At 42.7% G+C, this 19,545-nt stretch overlaps 1 protein-coding gene across 1 annotated transcript; it reads left to right on the plus strand.

Annotated features, from left to right (window-relative positions):
* Window positions 1-302: 302 nt before the first annotated feature.
* Window positions 303-16,740, plus strand: DTD1 (D-tyrosyl-tRNA deacylase 1; the record flags this gene model as incomplete). Its single annotated transcript, XM_009078638.1, has 5 exons — window positions 303-393; window positions 2,649-2,884; window positions 9,032-9,129; window positions 14,177-14,353; window positions 16,129-16,740. Coding segments are annotated over 4 exons (581 nt in total), but the record flags the coding sequence as incomplete, so codon positions are not given.
* Between the last annotated feature and the right edge of the window lie 2,805 nt (window positions 16,741-19,545).

A 19,545-nucleotide genomic window follows, 5' to 3' on the forward strand; every position in this document is an offset into this window, starting at 1 on the left:
CTTGGAGAGAGTTCTGCCACCTCTCTGGTTAGTTGATCCAGCTGTAGTATAAAATTGTTACACAGTGTTTTGAAATGCTGGAGTGAGCATCCTTGAGCTCTCAAAGAAGTTGTGACATTGGGAAGACTAGAAAGAAGGCTGCTATGTCATCTTTACTCTCTGACAAACTTAAGACAGAGAAGCAGGGTTTAGAATGCTCTTTCCTTTGGTGGTTGGACAGTTGCCAGCTGAAACCAGTACTGTGTCATAGAACAAGACAGTCCATTTAGCCTTACTTTTCTTTCCCCTCTCTCCTTCCCCAGTGGGTGGTGAACAAATCAGTTCGATAGGACGAGGCCTCTGTGTGCTGCTGGGTATTTCTTTGGAAGATACACAAAGAGAGCTGGAGCACATGTAAGTCACTTATTTCCTTTTACCTTATTCTCTTTTATCTGAGCATTTCTGACCTGTGCAGTAGCCAAACAAATGAATTATTCCTGTTGGGAAATTCAGGTTTGTCTGTTAGTTCCCCTTCGTATTTTCCCTTGAATAGAGGTTTCTTGGTTTGTCTGTTAGTTCCCCTTCATATTTTCCCTTGAGTAGAGGTTTCTTAGTTGGAGTTTTCTTTTTATATTCCATTGAGAAAAATCTGTTTCCATTCCTGTCCGTTTTTCATCAAGAGTGGACTCAAAAAGGAAGAATCAACATGTTGAGGTTTTCAGATCTCCCTCTTTCAGATGGCTGTCCTTTTTACTGCATGAATTTGCCCACAAGTCCATCCTTTAAGGATGGCATTTATGAGAAACATCAAACTCTCATTTTAACATGCACATGAGAAGTTTTGTTCTTCCAAAATGCTGGATGGTCTCATCAGTTACTCTTTGTAAGCGTGAATCAATTTTGGCAGCCCGCAGGACTGACTCTGGCCATCTGTTCCATGGCCGTGGAACAGTGTGATTGAGCCAGCGAACACATGCAAGAGAGGGTTCTCCAGGGACTTTTTCTGTCTGCTTTGGACTGATCATTGATCTAAGGCTGGCCTCAGTCCTTAGGAAGGCAAAGAAGAAGCTGTTTAATGGAGTTAACTGATGTCAAAGAGAGGAAGGGCTCAAGCAGTGAAGAGAGAAGAATGTGAGTGAGGGTGAAAACAACCCTTAGCAGAAGTGGAAAAGAAAGTGGTGACTGGGGATGTGAACTAAAGATCACCAAAGATCTCACATAAACATGTGAAATTTGTAGAGAATTGCAGCAGAGCTGGAAAGGTTTTTATTGTGACACGCTCCACTGGTTTGCGTCACTGTTTGCCTCCTCCAGTATGTAACATTTGCCCTGTTGTTTCTCATCCCTACCTTGGTGGATGTGGAAGATGCTTCTGAATATTACAAGTGGGTGATGCGTTGCAACCACGCTCTCAGCACCGGGTTGTTTGGGTGACTGATGCAGGAAGGGCAGGAAGCCAGCATCTGAGAGAAAAAAAGAATGAAGGAAATCAGCTTAACCAGGCTTTTCAGGTTCTATTAAAGGAAACTTTAGTAATCCTGTAAATGAAACAACAAACATTTCTATTATTAAAACACAGCAGTGATGATGATCTAAGCCTTGTGCTGGGGCCATCCACGGGATGCCTTTAACCATCCACTTCATTCAGGGGTTAAATCTATTTGCTGTTGACACACACAGATTGGCAAGGATGGTTTTTGTGACCGTGCCTTTGTGATGGCAAAACCCTGAAGCTAGACCACAGCCAAGTCTTGGCTTTATTTTATCCTAATTACCTCACCTCTGGTGCAGTGTAAAATGCCTGGCTGATGGCTGCAGTTGAAACACTTTGGACTTGATATACTCCCTTGTTTATAGATGCTGCAGATGCGGCGAAGCTCGAAGAAACCAAAGGCAGGAGAGTGGCTTGTGTGCAGTCCTGTTAGCAGTCAAAGTCCAGCCATGCACTGTGCTGCAGGTCTGCCTGCTGCTTTTTGCACCCATTTGTGAAGTTCCCCTTATTCTTTTGAGTATTTGAGCCAATCAGTTCTGCCCTCTACCTCCAGAAGTTGGCCCAAAATCCAAACAGGTCCCAGTCACCACTTTGCTGCCACCTGCAGTTCTGCTCTGTTCCCTGCCTTCCTCCTCTCATCCTGGTGAAAAAGCGTTGTCCTTATCTGGCTAGTGGGGCCTGGTCTGGGAATAGTGCTAAGGAAGTGACAAAGCTGAAGGAGTATATGTGAAACGTGTTTGGAAACAACCGTAGTTTTGCATGATCTCCTTTCATACTGGGTGTGATTTCCTGGGGAGGATTAAAATTCCCTAGGCTGCTCACATGTTAAACAGTGTTGTGACACGTAAAATCGGATCATAAAGAGTAAACTTTCTTCCTTCCTTTGCTATCTCTGTGCGACTGTGTAACATGCAGTTACTCTGTCCCGATCCTGTACTCTGTAAAATGATGGTGTGGGTTAATGGTCTGACACTGTTATTTAGGTCTATAAGGGCTTTCTTTGTTATGGGTATGCCTAATGTGATGAGATTTCCATGGCTTAGGAATGAAAGTGCAAAGGGATATCTTGTTATGTGGAAGCAGAATGAATATGCATCTGCCTTCCCTGTTCTCATTCTGTATGGTACCTGTTGATCTTGCATGGGACAATTTAGGAATTAGCTTTTTCTCCTCCTAGGGTTCGAAAGGTCTTGAACTTGCGAGTGTTTGAAGATGAAAGTGGGAAGCACTGGTCCAAAAGTGTGATGGATAAACAGTATGAAGTGTTGTGTGTGAGCCAATTTACTCTCCAGTGCATCCTGAAAGGAAACAAGCCTGACTACCACATGGCAATGCCCACAGAGCAGGCGGAGTGCTTTTACAACAGCTTCCTAGAGCAGCTAAGAAAAGCCTACAAACCAGAGCTTATTAAAGGTAAGGACAGAAGCTTGCTAAGGTCCTTGATGTGACCAGTGGACCTTTCTTGTATGTGCTCTTTCCTGATTGTTGCTTTCTTTATTCGGTGATTATCTATTTTTCTTGCAAAGGAGCTGTCTTTATGTGGTAGTAGTTGAGGGGATCGCTCCACTTTTCCTCTAGCCAGGGCATTTTCTGGCATTCCTCTGGAATACTGTGACATGTAGATGTTCTTGTATTATTGGCTGCACAACACAAGCAATGAGTCTGCCAATGTAACCCAGAGAGGCTGCAGCCATGAGAACAAGCTCTGGGGTCACGCTCCCTCGGAGGCTGGATATTTTATGCTGTGTAGTTAGATTAACCCAGGGCAGGCATTTTGTTCTGAGACATAGGTACTTAGTCATACTTGAAGGCATCACCAGTGTGTGATGGACTGTGTGGTTCCATCTGTCACTTCTACATACTGTTGAATGGTAATGATGACAGTGAGAGGTGTAATGTGCTGTTTGGGAACAGTGTTTGATTTAGACTATATTTTTTCAACTCTGTGCCATGTATGCAGCAGTATTCTCTTTACCAGATAATGCCTGGCTTGCATTTGTGCTCTATCCACCCTTAATATTTTCTGTTTGCTTTTCTAATTGCTTCCTGTCCATTTTCATATTTAGACTTCATTTTTTTGTTACACTTGCCCAGAAGTTGTGCCTAGAAAAGACTGTTTTTTAAATGGTGGCTATTCATAGATAATGAATATTTGATAATGAACTTTCCTTATGAAGAAAAAGGTAGAAAAAGGCAGAAAACTGTTAGCTAGGAAAAGACGTAGAGGCTAATTTTCATATGGACTCTAGCTTAAGGTAATTATCCAAGTGCTTCCCAAGGAGGCACAGTGAAACACATGCATAAAATGTCCATCTTGTGTCCATCTTTTCTGGTAGCTTGATATGTTCTTCCAGTCAACATTTGTTCATGATAAGGAATGCATTTCTGATACCCCTTCTCTGCATCCCTTTCAGCCTGTAACAGAAAACTTCTGTTCTAATTCAGAGTACATGCTTTTTATTGAATTTTCATCTCTATCTAGTTATGACTAAGTTAGGACCCATTTCCGTGCCTCTAGAACTGGTAACAGAACTTCCTGGGAAGTCAGTGCGAATAAGATTTCTCTGGTAAGATTTGGTTGAGTTGGATCCTTATGTTCTGCTAAAATGAAAGGAAGCATAGACTTTCTTCTTTCACCTAAATCAGGTGTGGAAAAATTAATTGATACATCTCTGTATACCTATGTCTTTATCCTTGGGCTTTGGAAAGTGCTCTGTTTCTGAAAAACCTTCAATCAGTCTATATTTTGTCAGCAGCTTTATGAACTTATCCTCATAGTGAATAGCAGCTGTGTACCTGAGATGAATAGCTGCTGTTGTTAAGTGCTCGTAGTTTGGCACTTGTTTGCCAATGTTTTCTGCAAAAAGAGCTTTCACTTCTGCATTTTTTTCCATGCTGAAAACATAGGTTTAGAAACACAAGAGTGACTGTCTGTGCTATTGTGTCAGATAACACATGCATTTAAAACTGACAGCACTGGAGCCACATGTTAATTTATGATTTTGCTTTCTTTCTGGGCTGTGCCAGTCTGTGTTGTGCTTCATCCAAGTCTGTTAGACTCTTATGATTGAATTTTCTGTTGTGCCAGTTGCTTTGCCAGTGTTTTTTGTTTGTCTGATTGTTTTATCTATTTTGTTGCATGCAAAGCCTCTGAAGTTTGGTGGTTTCAGGGGTAGTAGGGCTGTCCTGCAGTAGCATCAGCAGAGTTTATGGTTTCCCTGAGTTGGAGTGTCTTAGAGCATGGAGCCTTTGCACACTGGCAGGGTCTATGTGAGCAGGACTAACTGAGTACAAGTATAACTGTGAAATTGTAATGACTGGGCTGTGATTTTGTATGTCATGCAAAACGTATTGAGTTCTGCTGTGGAAAAGTACTGAGGAAATCAGAACCTCACTTGGTGGGGTCTGTCCTACATGTTACTGGGTTACAGAGGGTGGTGGGAGAGCCCTGGGAAGGAGCATCGGTGAATGAGCTGCTGGACTGTTTAAATAGGCTTAGTGTACCAGCATGAGGTTCTGGCTTCTGTCTGCAAAATCTGTACTCATGTATTTCCCCTACATACACAGGCACACACGCAATTGTAGTTATTGGAAGATTAGAGTTTGATTTTCTGGATTGGTGTAGGTGCCCTTTCCTTTGATCTTACAAGTTGCTTAATGCATTTTAGAGGAGTAATTTCATAACTGAAAGTAGAACTTGTGTAGCTGAGGCAAAGACAAATCAATAAAGGTCTTGTCATAGTGCCTAAGAACCTTTCTGGTTCCTATTTTTCAGTAGATAATTTGGCTGTTGAAAGTTGAGCTACTCTGTGTGCCATTGTTGTAGGTGCTGGACAGGCAGCTCCTCCATCTGGTCTATCTGCAGCTTGCCAGCTAGGAGCTCAGAATGTGAAGTGTTCCCCAAAGAGAAGCACAAACCATTCTCTCATGCCCAGAGCAGGGGGATGATGGGCAAACAAAATCTTGTAGAAGGTTCAGAGCCATGGCTCCTAGTTTAACACAGTTGAACTTAAGACTGCAGATGGGCACCCACATCTAGGAAAGAAAAGACTGCATCAGAAGTCCTTGATTGTCCTGCTTCAGTGCTTTCTTGTTGTGAAATTCATTCTTAAACACCTCACTCCACTCTTAAGAGCAGAGCTGGTGAATGCAGGTTTGAGTACTCTTCTTGTGCAAGCTAATATCCAGATATTAGTCCTACCAAGGCTTCTCCTTATGTGTCAGAGCTTTTGCTCTCTGTCTTGAATGTGGATTTAGTCTTCTGAGGCAGTAAGGATTAGCTTGGCAAAGAGTGTGAAATATCTCACTCCTTTAGTAGTACTATCTGAGTAAATATGAGAGGATTGTTCCACAAGGAAGAGTTAAATTCAGATTAAGGTTTAGTACAAGCTGAAAGCAGAATAATTCTCCCTGATTAATTCTCTTTGTGAATGTTGTCACTTCAGAATAAGTGCTCTTATCTGGAACAAGAGTATTCGCGTGGGGTTAATTAAGAATAGTTTTCCAAGTAGACAAGCTTAGAAGTAACTTCTGAATAAAACCAGTCTTAAGTTTCTAGGTCATAAGGCTTGACCTAGAAATATATTTCAGAAATATTCTGAAAGTAAGTTTTATCTCATTTTCAACTCTTTGCATCTCAGATGTGGCTTCTCTGACTCACCTCAGAAAAAGATCTTATTTGCCTCTGAGGAAGGCATGCATGCCAGATTCTTAGGAGGCAAGGAATTTGGAGAGATGGGTGTCCAGCAGAGTAAACTGTCACTTTAATTATACTTGTAGGATCCTATTTTATTGCAGAAGATGTTGCAAGGGAGTGAATTGATCAGTCAAGAATTCTAAAAGTGGGGAGAGATTCACTGCATTGAAGAGCGTTATGGTTTAAAAAGCAGGAAAACAAATAATATTTAAGGGTAAGTTGCTAGTGTCTTCCATGGACATGTGATAAATTTACTCAGAGTTGCTGGGATAACAAGCAACATCCAAGGGTTCTTTCTCCTCCTCTCCTGACTGAAAAGTGAAAGTCAGTCTGGACAGACTCTTGGGACACAGAGATGGAAGAGATGATGTCTTCAGTTTCTTTGCAGTGCCGTGCAGAAGAGGGATTTGTCTGCCTCAGAGTTTGAGAAGTTGCATTCAGCAGTAGAACAGTCAACTCTTTTGCAGCCTCTCTGCCTGAGCACTGGCAGAGGTGATGTGTTCCAGAGGTGTGCTCTCAGGTGAATGCAAAATGTTGTGTTACCACAGATGTCAGTCTGATTTGGGAGAGTCAGGTTGTCTCTCAACTTACTTCTTCAGGAAACCATAACACACAAATAAAAAATACCCTCTCTGAAAGGTTATATGGCTATATATTCCTCCAGCTGCTGGAGATATCCACACTATATATGTATGACCATAATTCCCATTAATGAACCTTCATCCTGATCAGCCAGTGAGAGGTTTAGAGTGAGGCTGTAGGTGCTGTTTGTGTTCATGTGAGTGCTGAGTGTGCCTGTGTTGGTATCTGTATGTGTGTGTGTATAGCACACGTGTTTGTGTGTGTGTGTGCCCACTTGGAATAAATGCTGAACCTTGTTACTGTTTGAGTCTAGGAATGTGCTGCTGTGACAGCCATGCCTCAGTCAGATTTCTAGATTCAACACCCACAACATTTCTCAGCCCATGTGAAACATTGAAGAAGGTCAGTTTGATCAAAAGAGCCTGTGACAGTGAATTCAGACACTGGACATGTGTTCTTTCGTGCCACCTCCTCTGTGGGGCAGAAAACATCTAAGGAGTGCAGCTGGTAAATCACATACCTTTTAGTAGATTAAGTTCCTGGAATCATGCTCTTGTCCCATTCCTATTGGCATTTATGCTGCTGTGACTGCCAGCAGTCAGTCCAGGAACTTTTTCCTTGGCTGCTGAATTGGCAGGATTGTGCAATGCTATGATTTTTGGCATTGGCAGAGCTTATATCTCTAGTTCATAGGGTAGCTTGTGGCATACAAAGCAGTTGGGCAGTAGATTGGGTGTCATATGGCCCATACATGTTGGACAGACCTGAACATGCCTTTTCTGTGTCCTTTTTTGTTTTAAGCAAATACCAGACTTCTGTCTGACTTAGAGGATGTGACAGGGAAAGACTGAATGATTTTTGGCATTGGCAGAGCTTATATCTCTAGTTCATAGGGTAGCTTGTGGCATACAAAGCAGTTGGGCAGTAGATTGGGTGTCATATGGCCCATACATGTTGGACAGACCTGAACATGCCTTTTCTGTGTCCTTTTTTGTTTTAAGCAAATACCAGACTTCTGTCTGACTTAGAGGATGTGACAGGGAAAGACTGAAAACTCTTTGGCAGCTCTTTGTCCCCAGTAACATGTCTGTGAAAAATCAGGACAGCTTGGTTTGACCTCTGCTCAGTCAGGGACATCACATGTTGCCATGGAAAACTGCAGTGTAGTTTACCTATTCCCAGTGGGTGGTTGCTCCACTGAAGTTTGAGCCTACAGCTTTCAGCATGTTCTTGCTCACTGTCTGAGGTGGTAGTGGAGGTGGTTTGGGTTGTGTTGCTAAGCAGGCTCCAGGCCTGCCTTTCCAGTAAATAAGACTGCTCTGATAACTGGATAACTGCTGCAATACACCTGTTTTTCTTGCATAAATTTGTATTGATACAAGAGCATCTCTTCTGTTGCTGTCCCTCCAGGAAGGTCTATAAAGGCTGTTTAGGTGTGCAAGGCAGTGGAAGGGAATATTTGGTAGTAATCAGAGTAGGCTCAGCCAGGCGTGGGTTGAGTTTGAGGTGTAGGGTGTCGGACTAGAAAAAATGGAGCAGGAAAGTTTACGCGAAGAAAACATGAGATGTGAGGAGAAGACAGCATACCAAGAGGTGGCTTTTGTAGACTATACAGGATAAAAGTGTCATGGGTCTGTTGTGCGAGAAACTTTTCAAATGCTTCCCAAGAATCTGCTCTGTGCCTTGGCTGATGCGCTAATAAATGACATTGATGACAAACGTTTCTGATATCAGAAGTGTATTCCTGTGAAATAGGCAGGCTTAAGGGAGTAGGCACTGTGGGTTTTTCCACCTTTTTTTGCCAAACTCTGTCAAAGAACAACCTAGGTTGCAAGCAGGAACATAAAAATGGCTGTAGCAGACTGGGACTGAGCTGCACACCAGTGCCCTCTGCTCTGGAGTATTCAGTGTCATATGCTTCAGAGTAGGTATCAGACCATTTTATCTTTTGCTTATATATGAGATTTCTGGTCAGCTGGACTGGATCCCTAGCCTTAGCATTTACATCCTGTAAAATCCTACCTACGATCCTGAACTGCGAGCTCCTTGATTATCTCTAGACTCTGTTTATTTTATGGACATTTCTGTACTTAGCTGTGTGTTTATCATCTCTGAACGTCAGACCACATAGCTGGATGTACCCAGACAGGTTTTTTCTTAGTGCTTTCTGCAGTTTTTTAGTGGGCTTCCATCTTAAGTATTTATTTTTATTTTTAGCAGCACATTTGGTAAATATGTGCCTTCTATGATCCCTCAGCACTTTTTGTATCATCCGTTTTCAGATGGCAAGTTTGGTGCCTACATGCAGGTACACATCCAGAATGATGGTCCTGTGACAATAGAACTGGAGTCCCCAGCTGCCACTGTTGACCCTAAACAGGTAAGTGACCCAGAAGGTCTGTCTGGAAAGGATGGATGTATAGGCTGTGCCTTCTCTGCAGATTTGTAGCATTCCTGTTGTGAAGCAGTAGGGCTTTCGTTAGGCACAAGGACCTTGTGCTTCCTGTGCAGCCTCTAGAAAGTCAAATAATTGTATTGTTTCTGTCAGTTCTGTGGCCTCTTGGTACCTGCCTCCTGCCTTCGTAAAGGTTGTGCCTGTGTGATGCAAAACAGCTTTTTACAGTTTATTCTTCCTCATTGTTAAATGTACTGTTTAATCTTTTTCTTAAGATAAGTTTCTCGACATGTAGAAGCTTTTCCTGACATGTAGAAGCTTTTCCCTGTGGGTGGCTGGATGGAACTGGAGAAGTGTATCTTTGTCAGAAACAAGGGAACAGCAAATTTTAAGTCCTGAATTTAAATCTGTAATGGAGAGGGGAGTTAGCTCTCTTGAGGAACAGCATAAGCTATGCTGAAAACCAAATGCAGTGATGAGGTTTTCACATCATCTAAACACAGCAGTCACCAACTTTTCCAGGCTGAAAGAGAAGGGATAGGAATTGTTATTACCAACTGTCCCTCAGCAAGGCCACACCAAACCTATTTGTATAATGCTTGACTTAACCTTGTTAAAATGGTTATTGCAGTTTATACAAAGGGCATGAGCAATGACCCAGGAAGCTACAAGCCTGTTAATATAACCTCAGTATCTGGAAAAAATTATGAGGAAGATTCAAAAGCCAAAGTCCTGTCTAACTGATTTGATACCCTTGTACAATAAGGTCACCTGCCTAGTGGATGAAGGGAAGGTGGTGGATTTAATTTGTCTGGATTTTAGTAAGGCTTTTGTCCCTCACAGCATTCTTCTCCACACATCCTCCAGATATGAGGTGAGCAGGTACACCGTGCACTGGGTGAAAAACTGGCTGAAGGGCAGGGCTCAAAGGGTTGTAGTCAACGGAGCTACATCTGGCTGGTGATCAGTCACCAGTGGTGTTCCTCAGGGTGTAATTCTAGGGTCAGTTCTGTTCAATGTATTTATCAACAGTCTGGATGCAGGAGTTGAATGCACTGTTAGCAGATTTGCTGATGATACCAAACAGAGGTGCTATTGACTCTCTGGAAGGACAAGAGGCCTTGCAGAGGGATCTAGCATTGGTCAGTTATCAGTGGCATGAAATTTGGCTAGGCTAAATACTAGATTCTGCAGCTGGGGTGGGGCAGTGCTGGACACAAGTGTAAAATGGGAATGGGGTAGCTGGAGAGCAGCCCCCCTGAAAGGATCTGGGTGTGCTGGACAGCAGCAGGCTCACTAGGAGTCAGCAGTGAGTCCAGCCAACCAAGAGGGCAAACCACATTCTGGCGTGCATTAAACGCAGTGTAACCATCCAGCCTAAAGAGATTGTTATCCTGCTATAATTAGCATTGGTGCAGCCTCACCTTGAGCATTGTGGGCAGTTCTGGGCCCCACAGTTTAAAAACGTTGTTCAGATACTTTAATGCATCCAGAGGAGGGCAGCAAAGCTAAGGCTAAACCATGTGTAACTAGCAGCAGCAGCTCTGTTTTTGGAGTGATAACTGCTTGTAGATGTAAGCAGTCCCATCCTCACTTGGAGGAATTGAGGTCCTGCCTGATTTGCCTGCGTAATAGCCTGCAGAAAGCTGGCTGGCAGTAATTTTGCTACTAGATCTCTTTGTGGTGTAGGAAAGGACATGGTCCCTCCATGCTACCAGGCAATGTTTACTGAATGGTTCTTCATGCTGTTGCAGAGCTCTGTCTCAGGTGCAGATGGCCATATCCATGTAGCAGCTTTTACTGTAGCCTACAGTGGAGGGCATTAGCAGCAAGATGGATGGCAACATCAAGTCCTGCTGCTTTTGACTACGAGATGGAACCCCATGGTGCCTTGGTCTCTAGGGAAAAACTGGTGACCAGCCTTTTGCTCAGGCAGTCAGTGGGAATCATCGGAATAAGGGTAGATGGATCCCCGAAGGCTAACACTGTGTAGTTTCTCACTGAAATGGAGATCACTGAGAGCTTTTACCCCTGCTGTCCTGTGTGTAGGACAAAGTAAAGTAACTCAAGGGAAATCACCAAGGTGCACAGGATTCTGCAAGCTTCCATGTCTTTCTTGGGGAATGTTGGCTTGTTTAAGGATTTTGTCTTCACAGTTCAAGGCTGCCTGATTTTCCCATCTGACAACACCTTCCTGGTCTCCACAATATGGGCTGAAGACTAGGAAGGGTGCTGGTTTTCAAAATGTATCTGGCATGAAATCTTTGTTTAATTGTAATATCTTGATTCTACTTCAGTCTTGCTTGCTAATTGGCATTCTTTCCTCCTTAAACCTCATTTCATCAGCAAAGATGAGGCTTCTTGTGCAGGATGTGCTTAGAGCACTGTCATCTGCCCTAAGGTAAGGATACACCAAGGATCTTCTTACTGAGTCTGTGCCTGAAGCCTATGAAAAGGAGGTCAGAGTCTTTGTATGGGTATCTGAATGCCTACTGGACAGTCTGCGTAGGAGAATAACAGTTAAGGAAGTTTACACACACATTTCATGAGCATGCCTGTGTCTCAGCTCATTGCAAGTCCTGATGTAGGGCATTCTTGTTTGTCACAGAAATGGGTGAGCTTTTACAGTGGCAGAGACACTGATAAAGCAATTCAGCTGTGTGTGCTTTGGATGCACAGATAATTTATGCCACATTTCAAAGAATTTAGGAGGACTGGAGCACCTCCCCTATGAGGACAGGCAGAGGAAGCTGGGGCTGTTCAGCCTGGAGAAGAGAAGACTGCATGGAGACCTCAGAGCAACTTTTCAATGCCTGAAGGGCTTACAAGGGAGCTGGAGAGGGACTCTGTGAGGAACTGCAATGATAGGACAAGGGGTAATAGATCCAAACTGAAGGAGAGGAAGTTAAGGTTAGATATTAGGGAAATGTTTATTACTATAAGGGTGCTGTGACAGTGGAACAGGTTGCCCAGGAATGTGGTGGCTGCCCTGACCCTGGCAGGGTTCAGGACTAGGCTGGGTGAGGCCTTGGGCAGCAACCTGATCTAGTGAGGAGGTGTCCCTGCCCAGGGCAGGGGGGGTTGGGACTCAATGGTCTGTAAGGTCCATTGCAACCCTTGAATTCTATGATTCTATGATTCATTTAAAATAAAATGTTTTGAGGGAGACTAGGGACATGTACTTTGTGTTTATTTGTAGTAATTTGTAGCTAATAGAAGTAGCCAGACAGAAGTGGAGCAAGATGAGGTTTTAGAGGGTGTCTGGGGAGGTGATATGGTGACAACTCAAAAAAAAAAAAAAGCCCCTCGAACTTTGAAAGCATTAGGAATAATTACAGAATTCAGGTTGCAAATACTCTATGCATTTTTATTTCTTCTGCTAGGAATTGACATTGCATTTTCAGTGTTTAATGTATATATACTAATTAGATGCTGAAGTGGTCTCTCTGGGACCATTTGTTCCATTACTGTCCAGAAAGAAATAAATTGCATTGTATTTTGCACCATATTTTGGAACTGGAGACTGTGGTGGAAGGAATAAGGAAAATGAAAGATTTGGAGCAGCTCTTTGTTACTGAACTTGTCTCTGTCAGCATGGTAAAGGAGCATGCACATGCTTGGTTAATATGAGGGGTAAATAATAATGTACTGCCCCTTGGAAATGTCAGTGTTTTAAATGAGGAACTTCTGAAGACTGATATTTAAGTAACCTAAATTTTTAAATGGTAGGACGATTTTTTAGAAAATCCATTGAATGAATTCCACGTAAATATTCTATTATGCCTTAAAAATTTCTCATAGCAATATAGTCTTGTTGGCAGGAGAGTGGCATGGATATTGTCAATGTGTGTGCTGTCAGATAGGTGAGTTAAAATATTGCCTGTATTATGTCCAACATATTTGTTACACCCTGTGCATGTGACTTGGGGATTGGATCATGCCAGAAAACAGATACATTGTACTCTGTCACTTAACATAGTAAAAATAGATTATTTTCAGTTTTGAAATAGCTAGCTAAGAATATTCTGTGTTAGGCTGGTAGTTCATGTGTGCAGGCGTTGAAGGAGGGTGTGTATCTGTGGGGTAAGGTACCAGGGGATACTGTGCATCCTCCAAGGGTTTTGCAGTCTGCACTCTTAGTTCTTACTGACTTAGGTCTTTGTGTGCATTTTCCATGAGCCCAAATACTAATCATAGAATACACCAGTTTGTTGTATTCTATGATGATTTCACCTCAGAAGAGATCTTCTGTCCATGAATTTATGATTTATGACTAGTATGTTTATCTTGGGAAAACTGTGGAAACAACAGAGAAAATCAGTAGATTATAGAAATTTTCCACATGGATAAACTTCCCAGAGTGTGCTGGTTTAAGTAGCTATTGATATGTAGTGTCCCTAAAACTTACGGTGACCTGCTTCTCTGAAAAATCAGAAAGAGATGAAGAAGTGACAGCTCTGTGCAACTGACTCTTGGTAGCATTTCTACTAAAAGCTGGCAAGATTAGCTGAGAGTTTTCTCATGGTTATGGTATATCCTAGGTGGTACTAAGGCTCATACAGTTCTTTCTTGGGATAAAGAATAGAATAAATTTATTCTGGTATGCTGGACGGCCCTGCTTGGGACACAGCTATTGTCAGTATCTTTGAAACTACAAAAGCACCACTTAAAACCGAGAACAATTGGAGTTCAGTGGTATCCAGCTCCGTCTTCTGGTCCTTGTGTTTTATTCTTTTCCATGTTTGCAGATTGTGTTGGGTGGAAAAGGAACCCTGGAAAGCTGAATGTACTCCTTGCAATATGTGCACTTATATCCTTGGGGGGTGAATGTGTTAGCATTGGATGATAATTTTCTGCATTCTTCAAATTGCTGAAAAACCTAAGCCTGCAGCTTTGTTTTTCTTTTCCGTTTTACTGGTCTGTGTATTGGTGTTGTGAATCTGAGTTGCAAGTTTTATACAAATGCTCACATTTTTTAGAAATAGACTTCTGAAATTGTTTTGTTCCATGAGGTGTTTTCTTCTTATTTTAGCTGACAAAACTTGAAAAACAGCAGCAAAGAAAAGAGAAAACCAGAACGAAGGTGCCCTCTGAGTCAAGTAGAGAAAGAAATGCCCCCAGGAACAAGGATGATCCCAGTGCCAGCAGTGGAGCAGAAGGAGATGTGTCTTCAGAAAGAGAGCCTTAGCTCATACAAAGCTGGCCTCAGGTTTGGCTTTTCCTCTCCTCTGTGAAGCTGTGGCCTCCTGCTTGGCAGTTGCTAACCTGCATGTTTTACTGAAGCAGCACATGCAGAGAGTTGCATTAGAAGTGCTGAAGAGTGAAATATTGCTGGTGTGTAACCTCTTCTTCTATCTGCAGTCGCACACCGGAATGTAGGAGTGGGTGAAAACCTCTTCCCAGCTGTGTGCTTAGCTGGAGGTGTGTCTGTGAGTCTGGCCCAGCCATGACTGATTCCAGGTTGACTCAGGGAATCTTAACATTTTGGTCATGTAACACGGTAGTGACTTACCTCAGAATCCTTCTTTCTGTCCTTCAGAGCAGAGGTACATGGTTGTATTTCTGCCTGTCTTCACCTAGCAGGCAGGTCACTCTGGGACAGCACTCACCATTTGTAGTACCCAAATAACACATATTTCACATCCTAGCAAGGGAAGTGGAAAACAGTTCAGAAGTTCTAGACAGGCCAGAACTGCAACTTCCTATTATGGTTCCTTCCCCTTTCTCCTCAATTTGTTCTTTCCCAGGATGACTTGGTAACAGGCTATTTCAGATACCTTCACCATCTAATAAGAACCTTAGGCCAGGCATTGACAACCAGACTTGCTGCTAGAGTTCAGCAGCAGGAGATCTTCTCTCCCTTCAGGCACTTGACCTGCAGGACACACCTGGACATGAGTGGATGGAATTTGATTGAATATAGACCTCAGTCCTTTGTCATGGATTATCTACCTATGCAGATATGTATTTATCGTATTCTTTCAGTCAGTTTTAAGTCTTCAGGACACAGCTTGCACTACCTTCCTTCCCCCTGCCCCTGCCCAAAAGCTGATTGCTGTCCAAGCTCTCAAGAAATTATTATTTCCCTGATCTGCATCCCAAAGCCCTGAGCTGGCTGTGCAGTTTTAATTATTAACAGCTTTGCAAAGTTGAAGTTTAACCTTTCTCTTCATTTTACTGTCCCTAGAGTTCAGTCTGACTTGTGATTTATACAATTGAGCATCACACATTGCTCACAAAGCTGTTTTTAAATTTTTTTTTCTTTTTTAAATCCATGAATTTCCCTGATGGTCAGACATTGGGGCGTGATTTCTGTTCTATAGAAGTGGTACTAATATAAATCAATTTGCATTGAATAAATTTCTGGAAATAGGCTAATTTGTTTTGGACTGACCTGGAAAAGGGGTCAAAGAAACTTTCAAGTCTACAAGTTTTTTTTACCCTGGCCTCATGAAGAGCAGCTTTGAGATTGGTGTGAAATGGTTCTGTTTATTAATTGAGTTGAAATCAGAAGTGGATTGTGATACACAACAGCTAAGATCACATGAGTCTGCTCTCTTTGGCTTTATGTTTGGTGCATCTTCCTCTTTTGATAGTGGAGATGAACAGGCACTTTGGGAAGGAGAATGTGCTGTTAGAAAATAAAGGGAGGATGTAATGTTTCTCAGCAACTGTTGGCCTTGCTGCCGTGCTGCAGGGATATGGGGTTTCCACCACTGTTTCTGGGTTGTGTGCTGAAATAAGAACATTTTAGAGAGCAGGTGTTCACAGGCCTTCCAGAGTGCTTTGGTCAGTCCAGTCTTTTCAATAACATTTGAAATTCTAAGGAGCTGAACATTTCTAAAATGTGATATACAGATAACCTAGCATTAACTTTTGTGCTGTGACAATAAGTAAAGACACTTTCCTCTATGGGATCAGAATGAATCTGACTGTCTTTCTACTCTACCTGTAGTAATGTCCTGGTTTGTTTACCTTCCACAGTTTCTTATACAAAAGCAACACTGGATTCTTGAAGAAAGACCCAACATTCGCCTCAGCAACACTCTTCAGCGACTTTGGAAAAGGATGGAAAATGGGAAAACAGAACTAAGACATTAGAAACCTATCATTCTGTATTGAAACAACCAAAGCAACGCTATCAGATTCCGTTGTTAATGTGTAGTGTCAGTAGTTAAAAGGACTTGTATCATTTTTGTGTGTGTGTTTTCACATGACTGCTGAATAAAGGGTGACTGTAGGCAGATTGTAGCAGAACGTTCACTCTCAGTACATAAGCTCCATTTCAAAAATAAATCAGGGTTTTTCCTTAAACTTACACTTGAATTCTGAAAATTCTCCAAGCAGGCTTGTATATTGATTCTCACTCTGTGTTGTCATGTGCTACCTGTCTCCATGGCAGCGTGTAGATCTGTGTATATTTTGGTAAGTTGTTAGCTGCTAAGTAACACCAAATTAGGCAGTCCAGTCTTTTTGCATGGATTAAGTTATTTCAGTGAAAGATCAGCCTCTAGTTGTTTATCACGTGGAACACATCTGTCTTGTAAACTTTTTTAAAACCAGAAAAGACTTTATTAAACAAATGATGCTAGCTGAGTGCCTGTTGGTGTTTGTACATTGCATTCCCTGAGATACAGCTTCATTTAACAAAGTGGGGGACACAGAGCTAAAGTTACAGGCCAAGAAACACCTGCTGCAAGTCATCCACCCCTCCTGTGGAAGTTTATAAGTCAGGTGGTTGACCTGAAATCTTTGCTGTTTCTAACACATCAAAGTAATTTAGTTACTTTATGGTGGCCATCAGAATGCCATGCAGCTGCTCCACATGCTGCATCATGTCCTGTTGTCACTTCTGTCAGATGCATCAGAGGCAGAACAGCATTTGGAAGCTGCCACCAAACAACAGCAGCTGCAAAATTGCTCTCCTGTGGGTGTTAAAGCCAAGGAAGCTTCAGGGAACCTCTGACTGCTTTCAGAGATGGGGATGCCTTTTATACTGGCTATTCTCCCAGCCTGCCCTGCCCTCATGGTCTTCCCTAGCCGTCTGCTGTGGCTGCCATCAGAGCCAACATGCTTACTGCACAGCTCGCTGCTTGATTGCAGGGATAACTCACTGATGATAGTAGTTGTTAATCCAAATCCACATCATAGTTAAAATGCTGCACACTGTGCAACCACTGTGGGTTTTTCTTTTAAACTCTGATCTTGTAGGCTGCTTGTATTGTAAAGCATCAGCCAAACCAAGACAGGAGAGTTTCAGAACTGCATCCTGATACGGCTTTTTAAAATCCATGAAGCTTAAGTAAAGATTCAGCAAGCTACACACCTGGCATTTAAACAAGAATGGTGAGTAGCCAGGACAGGCTGAAGTGTTCCACTTGGTCTTATCTTAAGATCACATGATTTTTCATCTACAATTCAATTTACCAGCAATCACAGCCTGAATACAAGCAGGGCTTTTTCACCTCTGCATACACGGGTTGTGTCTTCTGCCTTCAGAGTCTCCCCGGCTTGAGGATACAGCCTGACGGGCTGTTGTCAGAGCAGTGCTTAACTGGCTGCAAAATGCAAATTCGGTCAGCAAGAGGTGAATGCTTTCCTCTCAGGTGTGAATGGGGCTGTGGGCCAACCAGACCCCAGACCTGCCTCACTGGCTTAAGTGTCCTGCTTGCTCCAGCATCCTTGAAATCTTTGATTTCTGATTCGCAATTTGTCCTTAAGAAGGTAATGGTGTGAAGGAAGCCCCACAGACTCTTGGCACCCTGAAAGGTAAGTTGATAGATGCTAAACTACGGAGAATAATAAAGATTGAAAGGAAGAAGTATGGTAAATATGCCTCGGGGGAGGCAGAAGGTGATGCTCCAGCTGTGTTTTAGCTGATACAAATGGCAAAGAAGTGGCTGTTGGCCAAAGATGACAGCTTATGCTTGGCTCCCTGCTCACTGCACTTCCTCTGCATCACCAGCTCCATGGTCTTTCTGAGTCTCCTGTAAGCAGTAAGTCTTTTCCTGCCTTATGTGGGAAATGTGAGGATAAGCTCACCATAAACTGGGATGTGGTCATGGTCAGAGCTGATGGGAACCCTGGGATCTGGAAATACTCAGGAAAGCTGTATGTTTGGAAGGTGCTTCCTGTTGTCCTACGCCCAGTGTATTTTTATGCACCATGATTTGTTTCAGGACACAAGAAAAACCCAACCAGCCAAGCCCACTTCATTGAAAATGCTGTTTACTTTAACGAAAGTTACTGCCCTGTTCTACTGACAGCAAAACATGAGAAAGGCCAGTTTTCCAAGTGCAGTTACATGGCTTTGAATCTCTATACCATGGATTTTTCTGCTTGTAGTGATCTTCAAGCAAAAACCAGGAGACATGAATTCTTGTCCCTATTCCTCTGCCTGATACTTCTTAGGAAAAAAATACTTTCTTCACAGGACACTCCCCAAAGCAAAGAACTCCAAATTTACCGCTAATTTTCATTGACTGCTCTATCCAGAAAATTAAATAGTTGTAACACTGACAAAGTGTTTCGCAGACATTTTGCAAATGTCTCTGTTTCAGATACTGAATCTATGTCTATGTTAGTTTGAAAAGTAGGATTTTAAGAAAGGAACAGTCAGAATAAGTGATATTCCTACACAGCTGTTTGGAGAAATGATCAGACTATTTTGATTTGGGGCGTAAATGCAATGAATCAAAGGCAAAATAACCTAACTATTGATTTAAGTACTCAGTGGATAAGCTCACAGTTTCCAATTGTGGAAGCTAGTGTGGACAATTAATTAAAAATGGCCTAATTTACAGAGATGCTAAATCCTGGAAAATCCTTGTTTGAACTTATTGGTAGTACCTTCCTCTCTGCTCCGATCTGGTGCTACATGATGATAAGTTTCAGTCGCAAAATCATTTACTGCACTTTGCTAAAATACATCTTCCTATGGTTCTTCCACAGAACCAGGGGAATTTGGGGTTCATTGCAAGCCATGCTTCAATAGGCTGCTGTGCTGGTTTGAGCTGAAGTAGAGTTAACTTTCTTCACAGAGGCTAGTATGGGGCTATGTTTGGGTTTTGTGCAGAACACAGAGTTGATAATGCAGAGATGTTTTTGTTATTGCTGAGCAGAGCTTACACAGAGTCAAGGCCTTTACTGCAATCCGTACTGCCACGCTGGCAAGGAAGTTGGGGGTGCATGGGAGACTGGGAGGAGACACAGCTGGGACAGGTGTCCCAAACTGACCAAAGGGATATTCCATACCATATGACATCATGCTCAGTATATAAGGTGGGAGGAAGAAGGAGGAAGGGGGGACATCTGGAGTCATGGCGTTTGTCTTCCCAAGGAACCGTTACGTGTGATGGTCCCTGCTCTCCTGGAGATGGCTAAACACCTCCTGTCTGTGGG

This window comes from Acanthisitta chloris, unplaced genomic scaffold (assembly GCF_000695815.1).
Source record: "Acanthisitta chloris isolate BGI_N310 unplaced genomic scaffold, ASM69581v1 scaffold10320, whole genome shotgun sequence".
Lineage (NCBI taxonomy): Eukaryota > Metazoa > Chordata > Aves > Passeriformes > Acanthisittidae > Acanthisitta > Acanthisitta chloris.